General features: G+C 40.0%; 1 protein-coding gene across 1 annotated transcript in view; it reads right to left on the bottom strand.

Moving 5' to 3' along the window:
• The window catches only part of adam10a (ADAM metallopeptidase domain 10a), a 38,177-nt gene that overhangs the window by 7,121 nt on the left and 15,950 nt on the right, over positions 1-15,106 (bottom strand). The window contains exons 3-8 of the mRNA XM_074618203.1: positions 12,959-13,077; positions 11,322-11,480; positions 5,773-5,873; positions 5,332-5,490; positions 3,843-3,935; positions 3,406-3,589 (exon numbers count right to left, since the gene is read on the bottom strand). Coding sequence (XP_074474304.1) covers positions 3,406-3,589; positions 3,843-3,935; positions 5,332-5,490; positions 5,773-5,873; positions 11,322-11,480; positions 12,959-13,077 — 815 coding nt within the window. The remainder of the gene's footprint in view (positions 1-3,405; positions 3,590-3,842; positions 3,936-5,331; positions 5,491-5,772; positions 5,874-11,321; positions 11,481-12,958; positions 13,078-15,106) is intronic.

Genomic DNA, 15,106 nt, shown 5'->3' with positions numbered 1-15,106 from the left:
GAGCCATTTTCCAGTTATACAACGTGGTGCCTGAACTGAAGATAAATTGGTCACAAAAACAACTTCATTAATGTGGAACAGGAAACATTAAAGATCATAGCAAATGCGAAACACATACCAACTACATCAGCAGAAAAACAATTAGTAACAGAGAATATAGATTCTAAATGGGCACTCTCAATCACAATATTAGCATTTTTGTTTTTACTTATGAGGTCTTAATGTCCTAGTTTTGGCCATATTTTTGTTAGTTACATCAACATATTCCATGTAGAGATTCTGAAATAACTAGACACAACTTTATCATTCAGGTTCATGAGCACCACTTAGGTTTTAACGAGAGAAACACAACCATTGACGTACAGGTTACATGTATACTACATGTATAAACCACCAAAAAGTAAACAAAAGAAGTGAAATGTAAACCAAGTAACTAAACCAATGATTTGAAAAGTGAAAAAGTAAACGTTATAACCTGACATGTCTGTAATAACTACCCAATGCATTGCCTCATCGCGCCTTGGTTCAACATGTACAAATGACCTACTGTAAACGTTTAGTTTGTAGTGCTAGTTTACTAGAAACTGGATTACATACATGATACATGATAGCTTATACAAAGGTATCACTATAAACATAACTGTGCAAGCATATCTATACATGGCTATATGAAGATATGTAATAAAGAAAATTAAGACGCATATTGTGGGGAAAAAAAAGAAGCATAAAAAAACACAATTAATTGCTGTTTTTTCTGTGCTTTGAATTATCTAAAATTAAAATGCCAAAGACAAGATGAACTTGAAAAAAGCACTGGAAACCACTTGCAGCCACAGTCAACAATAAGCATGCCTGCAGTGCTGCCGGTTTTCCCATAATCCATAAACCCAGTCATAAGGAGGCAACTTATGCTCCTCGCCGCACAGAAACAAAGCCCCGAGACCAAAGCACTTAAAGCCATAAACAATGTGTCCATTATGTGTAAGTGGACACGAGTATGGTTGCACATTATATGTTTGTTTGCTGCATGTGTGTGTGTGTGTGTGTGTGTGTTTAGGTCCTCCACTGAAGCAACAAACAGCTGGTCACATCAAATAAGACACACATTGGTTGTGCTCGACCAGCATCCCTGACGGCCGTTCGTTCTAGCCTCCCTTTGTTCAAATAATCAGCCCACAGCTCACTGCAGCCCATTCTTCTCTCCATCTCTTATCTTCAATCGATTCTTTCAGCTTACAGCATTGACAATTTGCACGTATTGATTGTCTGTGTGTGTTGCTGTATTCTTTATGTTGAGATGGTGGTGTCTGAACTTAAAAGGAACAGGAAGGAGAAGCCAGCATAACTGTCATTCATACATGTTGTGTCTGGAACGAAGGAACCAGTTTAAATACAAATTTTGTGGGAAGAACACTTTATAAATCCTGACAGAGGACGAGGTATTCCCTCTGGTATACATTACCACATAAAAATATCATATATTATTTCTTAATATCTTAGTATATTAACTTCAGGGTGGAGCACATAGCTCCTATAACGCGATTTCCTCCATGCCCCGTTTCCACCTTGTTTAACATTAGGAGATAAACACATTTAAGCCCCATTTTGAGGAACTCATTGCATTTCAACCGCAAGGATCAGGGTCTAAATTAAGTTCCCTGGACATTTTCTGGAGACGTTTTACCCCAAAAATGGCCCTGGTTGGGAGGTAGTTCTTTCTGAAAGTACAGGAACTTTCAGGATGGGTTTGCAGGGATGACCGTTGCTGATTGGTAAAACACACACAGATGAGGGGAGAGCATTTTTCTTTGTTTGCTAACATTAAAAGTAAAGTTATGCTTTGCTTTCGGCTTCCGACTCTTTAAAAAAAAAAAGAGAGAGAGAGAGAGAGAGATTGTGTGAGTGACCTCAGAGGGCGAGCTGGACAGACGCCCAGCGGTGCCGTGAATGAGAGAAAAAAAAGTTATTTTAAAGTTATAAAGCACAAATAAATAACCATCAAACACTCATTTACTGTGGAGATAGATGCTCTTAATTTCATTTTCCTCCTCTGCATTTCATTCATTACATCAACGTGCATCAGTAAATGCTATGCAGCACTAAATGCCGTCGAAGTGAGACGAAACCCAACGTTCAACTTTTTTTCAATGTGTTTTTTAGATGAAATGGGCAGACACACTGAACTGCAGGCTGCACAGTGTGTTTACCACTGCGACCACCAGCAGCCCTCACCCCATGTCATGTTGCTTTTCATACGTCAGCGGACTAATTTGCCTAATCTTCGCAAGTCTTCAGGCCAAGGTGGAAACGCAGACAATAATGTTACCAGGAACTTCTTGGTGGAAACCCGGCTTTAATGACTGGCTGAGTGATTATCAATGTGAGATAATGTATGTTAACATTTTAGCTACGTATTGTAGCAGCACACACTGTATTTTGTTCAGAGGCCTTTAAAGCTCCCTTTCTACCGTTGCACCCCAAGTCTCAAAAAATGAGCAGGTTATTAATGACTAAAACATAAATGACTTCTAATCAGTGCGACAATTAGGTCACTTCTTCTTTATTCCATGACCAGACTGACCATAATGTTTGTGCTGCTATGCAAATAGCTCTGGAAGCCATTTCGATACCTTGGATAATGCAGAAGATTAGTGTGTTAAAGTAATCATTTTGGTATATTAAAAAAAGAAAGAAACCAATATAACTTGTTCTGTTCATTTTGGCATTAAGATATATTCTTCATAAATCTCAACTTTCAATAGGACTTGTTTCTAAGTTCCCTACTTCGCTCTCAAAACGTATATTCAGTTTGTTTTCCTTTGAATTACTTACGTGTGTGTGTGTGTGTGTGTGTGTGTGTGTGTGTGTGTGTGTGTGTGTAGGTGTGTGTGTGTGTAGGTGTGTGTGTGTGTGTGTGTGTGTGTGTGTGTGTGTGTGTGTGTGTGTGTGTGTGTGTGTGTGTGTGTGTGGTGGAGCATTGGGTTGGTAATAGAATGACTGAGATGGTAAGGCTTATCAGGGTCTGTTGGGGTTAATAGAGACACAGTGCTACTTCAAGGAACATCGGTACGGTATCATGATAACAGGGGCCGGGTTAATCCAACCAGCAGTCCAGCCTCTGCTTATTCTGCTCAACACAGCATTCTGCTAAAGATGTTGAGATCTTGGATCTTAAACCACAGTCATCTCAATTTAACAAAATACCAGATGAAATGACTAATCAAGGATGAGTATTACCCTACATAACTGGCAAAAGATCAGTGTAGCAAATGGGAAGAATACTATTCAACTGGATGACATGGAGTACTGTAAGTCCCTGCGGTAGAAAGCACCCACCCAGCTTAAATGTCTCTCAGCAACACAGGAAGACACTACCAGGGTTGTGTGGTTGTGTTGAGTACCTACCTGTAGGAGCCCCAACCCAAGCCAAGCCAAGAACACCATCATCAAAGTCCCTGTCGGAGAAGACATAGGCCAGGCAGTAGTCATCGTGGTTCTGCTCAGAGTTAAGCTCCAAAAACTTCTCCACTCCGATGTTGGCAAAGCGAAAAGGATTGGTGGGATTTCTTGCCTCTTCGGTCGTATTTATCTGAATAAAAGAGAGTTGAACAATTATACAAGAGGAGCGAGAGAGGAGAGAGACTCCTACACTGACAAAGTAGCAGATATAGCTAACAGAAACTATAAAGCCTTTAAAATGATAAATATTCACACTGAGGAAAGTCACAATGTTCACTACTAAGAAGACAGCTCAACAGTCTCCACTCATATTAGCACCCGGATTCCTTTCAGGTCAGTTGTTACATAAACTGATTCTCCAGCAGCACTGAGATTCAACTCACCCTGATCCTTTTAACCATGAAGGCGATGTTTCGGATGCCCATGAAGTCTGTGGCCTGGTAAATGGAGTCAATAGCCTTCACATGGCTGGAGATCTGTAGAGAAAGTGATGGTTTAGATCCGTAGTGGAGCAAATTCAGCAGTGGAAAATGCAACATATGATAGCTCTTCTCTGTTACTTCCACTGCTTTGAAGAGACTAAGCTTTGTCACATTCCTAGAGGCTGCCATTTTAAAGGGATGATTCTCTTGCTAATCAGACCTTTAAGTAATTCCTTCATTTCAGAGCAGGGATGTCCCGATCAAGTTTTTTTGCCCCTGATCCGGATCCGAGTCATTTAATATTGAGTATCTGCAGATACCGAGTCCCTATCTGATACTTCTATTGTTCAGCACAGTGCTGTATTAAGTATATGAAGTTATTAAAATCAATCCAGTGTATATGTTTAACAATTGAATAGCTCTGTATTGCATTAAGAAAAAATGCCTGCATCCAGTTCCTTAATATTTTTAAAATAAAATAACAAACCCTCTCCTCTGTGATCTTTTTGGCCTTGTCGCTGTCTCGAGGGAATTTCTTTCTCCCTTAAAAAGTGTCCTCCAGTGCTGAGAAAGCCTCGGTTATACTCCCACAGCTGTAGACACCACGAACGCGTAGTAGTTCTGTTTAAACTGTCCGTCTGGAGAATGCATCGAGGCATGCACAGTAGATTGTGACGCTTCCACTTGTAGCGTAGTGGCTGCAACAAATTGTCAATATGCCGACGTCCGCACGGCGCCAACGAATACACCCTCTGATTCTGATGACCAAATGTATCTCAAGCGGACCCTAGCGTACACTCGGAAAGTATAACTACAGTTTTTACTTGAATCAGCTGTACTCCGTTGAGTGTTTATTTTCGTCAACTGTACATATTTCGTGCGGATTACATTAATAAATTACTCTTATTGGCTTTTTGCTCGCGGCGCTTTTGTTGCACTTGCAGTGGCGTGGTGAGAGTGGTTGATGTCGGCTGTCCATCCCTGTCTTTCTGTGCTGTCTGTGGTGAAACACCATGCACCATAGATGACAGCAAAACACATGAGACTCTCACACTGAGCTGGAATGAAACTAGTGTACATAAAGTAGGTAAATAACCAGTCTCATACTACGTTTTGCTGTCGTTTATAGTGTGCGGAGGAGACACGGACAGAGTGGAGGAGACACGGACAGAGGAGAGCTGACGGCAGCTGCACTCGTTTCATTGCTGTGCATGAAAGCTTTGTGAGTAAAAACACCTGTGTGACAGCTGACGTATAATGAAGGATCGGATCTGGCTCAATAGCTCAATATAGCCGATACTGATCAGTTAAAAAAGGGCTCGATCGGTCCCCGATACCGATCTTTGAGATGGCATCGGGACATCCCTATTTGATAGATATGTGATTGAGTTTATAGGTTCCAGCAAAAGAGCCTCCCGACTTATGTCACATGTACACACTGTGTGCATACCTGGGCAATGACAGCCTCTCTTGTGCCGTAGTATTTGAAGAAGAAGTGGTCAGTCTGGATGAAGAGCTGGCAAGTGTTTTTCTCTTTGGCTGCTGCCCTCTTTTTCCTCAGAATAACAGGACCCTGGGAGCTCTCGTCCTCCGACACACTGTTCACCGCCTGTACAAAAAAACAACCATCAGGATCAAACAGAAAGAAGATGGAGTGAGGACACATTGCCGTATTTGAAATGTTGAGCATGGCTTCAACATAGCAAATAATCAGGTGCCAGATTGAAAGCATATACACCTGTGCTAAAAATATACACATGCTCCTACTGTTAGTGTGAGGTTGGTTGGATATGAGATGAGATGTTTTTAATCCCATGAGCCTTGTCCATCTGTGTGTTTAATTATGAGCTGGAAGGAGGGGGAGGGGCTTTGTTGTGATGCTGGCACTTACTTTGACTGGTTCCTCCACTGCAGTTGCCTGGTACTTCTTCATCCTCTCATACACTGAGTGGTCAGCGCAGCCGCCCTCTGAGCCATGCTTATGAGGATAATCTGTCAGATAGGGAGGAGATAAGGGAATGGTTGTCAAGGGCTTACACTGCCATCATGGATCTCTCTAGAACCATGTGTGGTGGGCTGGAGAAGGTGAATCAGGGTGAGTCGGGGTGCAAGAGTAACTGCATTACATAAAAAGCTTGAGCGATGTGGTTTTTCTCTCTACAAATCCTAACTGACAAATCAGCGTTATCTTCCTCTCTGAGCAGCAAAAGGTATTACCCATGAGCTGCCTCTACTGATCGAAAACATTTCTTCTCTGTTCAAAACAGCCCTTTTCTGCTGTGTAACAAAGTTCTCTCCAAGCTAGTGCACGCACTGTATTGAATTTTAAAGGGCAAATGGGATGGGGCTTCAAACAAACTCTGTGTACAAATGAATTGAACTTACGGTGTTTTGATTTAAGCAGCTCTGATCGAGAAATGCAAAACGATGCTACTATGTTACACTAATAGACCACTCAGGGAATTCTCACAGTATGCTACCGATAGTGCCTCTACTCCACTCAACATAGGGAGTAATACATCCCTGTATACCAGATGATGTCATATTCATACCATGTATATGACATGCAATGTCTTCAATGAATATGGTATATGTCTGTACGCCAAATACTAACTTGAAACTTGCTGGTATATTATTCATATCTATTAACATCACATTTGCTCAATTTAAGAAAATGATATAACTGCATTCTTGGGGTCTCACCAAGGTGGCTCTAGATTGTATATGATATGCCCTGAAGATGTATTTTTCATGCATATTTGACCAGATATGAATGAATGAATGAAAGACTTTATTTCGAACATATAATAAATAAAAACAGATACAAAATAATAACAAACAAAACAAGAGTTATAGTGTCCGAAAAGGAGTAGGTAGAAGAAAAACTTATATTACCCTACCCCTTTCTCACTTCTCCTCTATTAACTCATATATCATAGAATGATAATATAATATAAAAACTATATATATATATGAGTCATAGACAGTATATATATATATATAGATGGACGACGCGTCTCCAATTCCTCCCACTGTGAAGCCAAAACATCCCGGATACGGGAGCTGCCGTCTTCAGATTTTGACGTCATTTGGAGCCAGAGTCTGCGCAGTAGTGATCAGGGGGCCTGGAGCCTTGGTATCGAGGTCCCGCCCACAAACCCATCCAAGCCAATCACGAGTCAAGTATGGTCGCCGCTTGCTTGCCACCTAGCTGCTTTATTAGCACCATGGTAGCTGTTTGGCTAGAAAGATACAACAACTAACCATAATATCTCTACAACTACATTCATGATCAAATTGACACATGTTCTATGACACAGACTCATGACAGTTATGGAAAGCTAAAGTTACATCTACTCTCTCTCGTACAATCCCGAGGCTACGGCTCAGATACTACGCCACTCAAGAGTAGCTGTCAATTACAGCTGTCAATCATGACGTCTCACCCCCTTTTTATAGCATCATATATATAATTAAAACCAAATTTATCAGAAAAATTAACACTTGAACACACATCAGCGCGATACGAACTACCTAAAATAACAGAAACCATAAATGGCTAAAATTTATTTGATGTGAAATTTGACTTTTTAGTTTGGCACATGTTCCATCTGCCAAAATGGAGGGGGCGGGATTTATGACTTATACTGCAGCCAGCCACCAGGGTGCGATCCAGATGTTTTGGCTTTACTTTTGGGGAGCAGTCATGTCGTCCATCTTTATATATACAGTTTATGATATATGCCAACAAAACTCTGAATATGCATTGGAAATGGTCCATAATCTCTAGAGTATCCAGAGTAACGCTGTGACATTCAGTCATGTATAAATTCAATATAGACTGTATGTTTGTGCAATGACACACAGATATGCCATAGATACAATTGATATTTTAGAAAAATATTGAGCTTGGATATTTCGAGACATGACATAAGGTCATATTTGGAACACATATTTGACCCGATATGGCACATATCGACAAAACTAAAAGAATATTCATTAGAAATGGTCCAAATTCTGGAGATTTCCAATCGTAATATTTCTAGATTCTGGCTCTTTTCACAATCACAATCTCCACTGCATTCATATCTAGACTGCACACAGTGTACAGAGTGACTGCATTCTTCTGTTTTCATATAAACAATACACATTTCAGCAACAACGTATGAATCCGTGTTCCACTATGGCCATATGGCTTCAGCAGCTGGCTTTACTGGATCACAAAAACACAATGGGATCAGTCTTATGATACACAATCACCACCTCTGCTGAGAGTCACAACACAGTTCACCACTGGCCACACCCATTTGGCAAACCCATATCAAATAAAGTATGATTCGATGTTTCCCAGCATCTTTGAAAAAGCTACTTCAGATAAAGAAGGCATGAACAAACAGACAAGGAATATATCATGTTTGTTATGGGCTTATCTAATGTGAAAATATTACACTATGAAAATAAAAAGAGTATTATACCACTAGTTGTTTCAGCTAAGAAGCTGGTGCAAACCAATTCATTAAAACTATGAAGTTAACGGCAAGAGTTGTCGCTCATAGCCAAAGTAAATAGCAAACTGTCAACTGTCAGTATTATGTCTTAATACTTTTTTAGTTAAATCAATGCGCTCTTATGATTTCGGTTTCAATCAAACTGTTGTAAACTAATTGGTCACTTGCATCTGAACAGCTTGTATTCGCAAAACTTATGATCCCATTAATGGTGATGCAGGACATCAGCCTGAATGTCTCTCAACCACAGTTGGACATTCAGTAAAGAGACCAGTCCTGTGCTGGTTACTGAACTGACTAACTGGACACACACTGAAACAACGCATTCAACCTCTGACAATGTGTTTTAAATTTTTTCAGAGAAAGCCCTCTTTGTCCCTAGAGTGAATGCCGTCTCATTCAACTGCTAATCAAAAGGCCCTTGCAATTTGAAAATACAAAAAAAAAAAAATACAAGAAAAGCCAAGTGTCAGTAGTAGGGACCATCATTCCTCCCTCTTTTCCACCGATACCAGCATCAACAACCACAGGGAGACTTCTAAAAAACAAGATTTCACAGTTGGTCCAATACATAAGTAATGGCAGACAGACATGAGTCAAATCTTAAAATGTAGTTTTATTCTGTGAGACGACTATTTGAGTACAGCTCAAACTGCTCATACAGTGATTCACTTTTACAAGTATAGTGTCATCTGAAAAGTCAACTAAATATCTTAAAATAATCTAAAGTTAGGGTGCACTTCATCTATGTTAAAGATATGAATATTCTTTAAAGCATAGGCTTAGAGAATAGGTCCTTTTGTTAATGAATGCATGTTTCAGGTATTGTTTTCTGTTCATTAAACAAAGATATATAAATCACAGTGCATATTCTATCTTTTTGTGTCTCTGACCTTTACAGCTTAATGCAGATGTGAGGAGGGACCATCTGAAAACCCTGCCTACACTGTGTATTAGGGTGCATGTGGGACGGTAGGAAAATGTGTTAATTTACAGAATAAAAACCTATCATACACTTTGGAACACATCCACAAGTTTGTAAGGGTGCACCACACTCCTCCTCTACTCAGTCAGCAGTAACAAGCAGACGACTAACAAATCAGAATTGACTGGGAAAATAAAAGGCAAGAATGAAGATATAAGATGAAGTCAAAAACATTGTTTTTCTTCATCTAGTGGGTTTCACTTTTACTCATTTGTTCCTCATCCTGCAACCTTTTGTTCCATCCAACCAGCTTCCTCTCCATCACTACTGACAGAATGACTGTGGGCTGTGGGCGGATGACTTCACCATATCGTACACCACTCAAAAGGCCTTTACACACTGGGGGCATGACGAATAAATCACACGAAAATAGAGCTGAACAATTAATCAGAATTTTATTGAAATCGCAATATGACCTACTGCAATTTTCAGATCACAGGAGGCGCAATATTTTTTAAAAGGCAAATGTGTGTCAAAATGCCATTTTAAATGAAATACTGTCGTGTTACAGAGATTCCTGGCCTACAAATCATATTCTACAGACTTAAGGAAACATCTTTGTTTGGTACAGATCCCTGCAACAATCACATAAAATAATTTTAATATGTTTTTCAATGAAAATGAGAAAAAAATTATCATTCCCCATAAATACTAGCCTGTGAATATTTTATGTCTAGGGCTTTTATTGTGAAAGGTAAGAACAGAATGAGTGGATCTCTGCACTGCCTTTGTCGAGGTTGAAAGGAGTAATAAAGTTTGTCATCTTGGTTCAGACTACAGCGCCTCTGTGTTGTTGTTTCATAAATATAGCATATAGGCGCAACTCAACCCGTTCTGCACAATGTGATTGATGGCTTTATTCCTGGTGCAAAAACTGAGGAAAATCAACCTCGTTCCGAAATAAAGTATGCAGCTTTTTGGCTGGGTAATATTTGTGTTCTGTGTGAAAGTATTCATGACAAAAACAACAGTTTGAAATAATGTGTTGGCATGACCGATGTGTAAAGGCCTTTAGGGTTACTAAATAGGTGCTTTTATCTAAAAGAAATTTGCAAATCGGTTTCAAATACATTTGTTTAAAGTTGTTTAAAGAGTGGGTGTTTATGCATGTTTATGCATATTTTTGTGTGTGTGCGCACACACACAAAAACACACACACACTCAGAGTGCAGTGAATCAGCCAACCCAAAGCCAGGGCGGGGTTCATATCAAACTCACTGCCCGCCTGCTTATTACAGTTGTTCGGGCTGGAATCATGAGTCTCTAGTTGCTGGATTGTGTTTCTACTCGTGCAGCTACGTTGTGTTCACCCACCACAGCCACACCTTGCCTATCTGAAATCTACTCATTGCTCCCAAACATCTTCAGAGTTGACTTGCAGTTTCCAAACTGAGCATCCATCAGTTGGTTGTAGTCTGATCTTAGCAATGGATAGGATATTTTTGCTGCGTCATGCTCCAATACTGCTTCCAGTATAAATACTGACTACCCGCCCTGGCCCAGGACCCAGAGCCAAATCCTGCTGCTACAAGTCTGTCAAACATGACCTTCTCTCCAAGCTTGTCAGGCTAGTCTATGAACTGCTTAACCATCACAACCTTACTTCACAACACCTGCCCCACCAACACATCACAATTCTATTGATCACAGTGTAAAAGCAATGGTTTACTCAATATTATCCTTCCCAAATATTAATATTATTCCAGCTTTTTTGAACAACAAGAAGTCATGTAAAATCTTTAGCTAATACATTCCTACAAAGATGCATTTCAAAAAAGGTTCCTGTTAAAAAGTATTTTTACTACAACTAAAAAGCCACGTCTGTGGCATATCTAAAGGCAATGAAGTCACAACCTTTCCCCATAATTGTGAACATTAAGTGGACATGAACTACCTCTAGACCACACAGTGTGTTTCAGTAAAGCAAGTGCAACAACAGATACTTACGGATATCATCCTCGTGGTAGATGACGGAGTGGAAGGGCACATCCTTGTTCTTTAGGTACCTCTCCGAGGGTTCAACATAGTATGTTCCTTGGTGGGTTTTAATGAAGCCCTCAAAGCGCCCATCAACCACAGAGCCATGGGTCAGCGTGTCCTTTTCACCTGAAGCACAAAAGAGAGTGAGGATGAGCAGAGGAAGAAAAAAAAATAAAGGGTGCCTTTCAAATCACATACTTTTTCTTTTTACTTCAGTATGAGTAGTACTGCAGCTGCCCTTGCAAAGTCAATACTGTTGCATGCAGTATGCATATAATGGAACATACTACTTCCTCTTAACATTGCGCCTTGAACTTTGACCATCTTGCTCATATATCCACTGCGCAGAGGATTGTGGGTCAGAAAAGCAAGGCGTGCATACTGCAAAATGCAACCGGATGTAACAGGACATCCTGGTATTTATGGCATACTGCATTTGACATACTATGTATTGGAACATACTAAATCTTTTTCTGGCATATTAATGAAGTGTGGTAGTATGGTGTCTTGGAACACACATATAGCATTTGTCTGTAAAGAAACTGAAGACAACTCTTATTATTATTGTTTTCATTTTAAAGAATGGCTATGGTTACAGTGATACTTGTTTACACAACCTGATAAATAAATAAATGTTACGTGATAAATTAAGGGAATGGTGCAGAAAGGCATGGCTTCTTAAGGTACACATGAAAAACACCTATCTAATCCAAAAACAGTTGTCACACAGACTGCACAAGAAGTACAGTGGTCAAGTTTGCATAAATAAAGCGATGTGAAATTGTGCTTTGTGCTGAATCTGACCACATCTTAATTTGTCTGGTTAATTACAAACAGTTTCTTGTAAACTAAAATCCATAGCATTCCCAAATGTTAGGAATATGGTCAACTAAAAGTATACAAAGCAGGATCATACCGCTCAAGCTGCCACATTATGATTAGAGGCATTCCTGAAATGTCTCCCATGAAATCACAATGTGTGATCAAAAACTAAATGTTGTGTATGGGTCAAAACATTTGTTTAGATTTCAACAGCTATATTTTCAAACTCACACTTTATCATTTCTGAAATTGCTAATCTGATAAAAGATTGTGATGGTGCCTTCCTCAATAAGAGAAATCTAGATCTTTCTGTTTCTAGGTCCCCTTTCTCTTTGTTTCGCAAACACTGATCACAATAGGACAAACAGGCTTGTTGTTTCTGTTGTTCATTTGATCTCTGCTGGAGACGGGCAGCAGGAAGACATCCAGGAAGGGAAGGGCTTAAGAGCGGAAAGGAAAAACTGGATGAAAGATAAAAGTATTCCCTGTGTGTGATGGTTTGTGATATGATAAATACTGCACAAAAACAACCTTTAAATGATTCTCTCATACAATATTCCATAATGCTGCAGAAGAAAACATTGTCCCTCAGTTAAAATGTTTGACAAGTCACTCGAGAGATGATATAAAGGATAATGTAGGGATGCTACACTGACAAATGAGGATGCAGACTTTTAATTTAATTGAAAAATAAAAGCACCATAATTGTATTAGAGACATTTCCTTTGAAGAAACTGTGCTTCCGCCCAGGATGTGTGGTGTTTGGAAGCAGCTGGACTTACCAAAGATTTCTCCACTGTAAATATGTGATGTATCGATGGGTGTGTCCTCTCCTGATATCTCAATGATGAGATCTGGGGAAAATATGGATGTTTCTCTCTTCATCCGCAGGTTAAAATGTCTGAAGAGAATAAGAGGAGAAAATGAGAAAATGTGTTATTAGAATAAGCATCAAACACCAAAGGCACAGTCGTACCTTGACACACCCTCAACCCTGGTACTGTTAATGTCATCTTTTACCATGGTATAAAGGATGGCACACACTGGAAAGCTGAGACAGCAGCACACAGAAGATTTAGCAGAAAAAGCAGCATCATTCACACATTTTTTTCCTGAGCTTCACAATGCTGCTGTGCTGGTTGTTGCTCAGTACTGCTGTGCTCAGTGAGTTAGAAGAAGAATTGTGTCAGGAGGAAAAGCACATGAACATTTGTGCACAGCCATACTACTTTTTTTGTAATCCTTTCGTTAACATAACCATGATGTCAAAGAAAAAGCATCACATGAGGTGCACATGAGCTACTGGCTTCCCAAAACCCGAGGCAATGTAGACAATATTTCAGAGGGAAAACCCTCTTTAGTAATCACATGGCTTGGTCTCAAGGTGTGAGCTTCCTCCTGATGACTCAAATGATGTTCACATTGCTACCTCATACTGAGTCCTTTATGGATTGCACCATTTTTGTTTTCTTACATTTGCACAATTCAAAAGAGGGAAAATAACATTTTAGGGAAAATTTTGATTAAATGTTAAATGTCTAAACTCTTTTTTAAGTGGTCTACACAGTGAGCAACCTCCGGGTCTGAGAAGTGAAGCCAATGCGGAAGTGCCTTAAACCTGCATTCTTTCTAATAGCCAGCAGGAGGCGACTCCTCTGGTTGCTAAAAGAAGTCTGAATGTATAGAAGTATATGAGAAAATGACCCTACTTCTCACTTAATTTAATACCTCAGTAAACATTGTAAACATGAGTTTATGGTCTCAATCGCTAGTTTCAAGTCCTCTTCAAGACAGCATGATGTTCATTAGGCTTGCCACGGTAGTCGATGTTACCAGTGTTACATGGTGAGCATCAGCACCGTGTAATCAATACATAGTCGGACAACGGACGCTACAAACTGAGAGTGAAAGTGTCTGCTCCGTACGGAGTCTCAGCACAGAGTAGGAGGAGTCAAATTACCCAAACAGGACGAGAGAATTAATGGACAAGATGATGGTGGAGGATTTGTTTGTCAAAGCAAAAAGCAAAAGCACCTATTTGGCACTATTTTGGATTAAAATCCAATGCTATAAGGGAACCATAACTTTAATGAGGCAATCACCGTGCGGAGGACGGAGTGGTCACAGCCAGTGTGTGTAGCGGAGCGTCGCCGGGTAGAAACCTGCGGCCCCGCATCGAAAGCTGGACTGGAGAGGCCAGACACACAGCTATCCAACGGTAAACATCAAAGTAAGCGCTCTACAGATACAGAATGTCCGGTTTAAATCGGTAACAGCGGTGTTGTCAACAGTTTATTAACCGGTGGGAAAATTTCCTCACTGTCACATCCCTAATGTTCAATTAGTAAATTATGGTCCCATTGAGAGTAAAATAGACCATAAAGCAGGGTATGCTTTAAAGCACGGCGAGCTCGTGATTGACAGGTCGCTACCATGGCGTTGTCCGGTCTGGGAGTTGTTCTGTGATTTTGTCTCATAACTTTAACCCTTTCACAGTGTGTTTTCAGTTCATGAAAGTTAATTATAACCTTTTTGGTTGCCTAGAAATGTCTTATTCAGCGTTCAGTTGTACTTAGTTCCACCCTCTTGTGTCATTTCTGGTTGCAAAAAACCTAGATGGTGACAGCCACTCGAGGCTTCAAAACGGCAGTCCACAAACCAATGGGTGACGTTACGATGACTACGTCCACTTCTTATAAACAGTCTATGGGTCTACAGCTTGCTCTTTTATTTTTTTAAAACACCTGTCCCTTTGTAGCCAGGTAGTAGCCTCATATAACCCGAGGTCAGGCATTGTCAGGTAGGAATACATTGTTTAGGAAGCATAAGTGTAGTAACTGCCTCTGTTTTAATAATGTATGTATTGGTTTTAGTCCATAGTATGGGTTGAGCTCCAAAAACACTGGATCCCACATTTCTCACAATCAATA

The sequence above is a fragment of the Sebastes fasciatus genome, chromosome 2 (genome assembly GCF_043250625.1).
Source record: "Sebastes fasciatus isolate fSebFas1 chromosome 2, fSebFas1.pri, whole genome shotgun sequence".
NCBI classification, from domain to species: Eukaryota; Metazoa; Chordata; class Actinopteri; order Perciformes; family Sebastidae; genus Sebastes; species Sebastes fasciatus.
The sequence above is the reverse complement of the archived record's forward strand: the minus strand, read 5'-3'. Positions and strand labels throughout refer to the sequence as shown.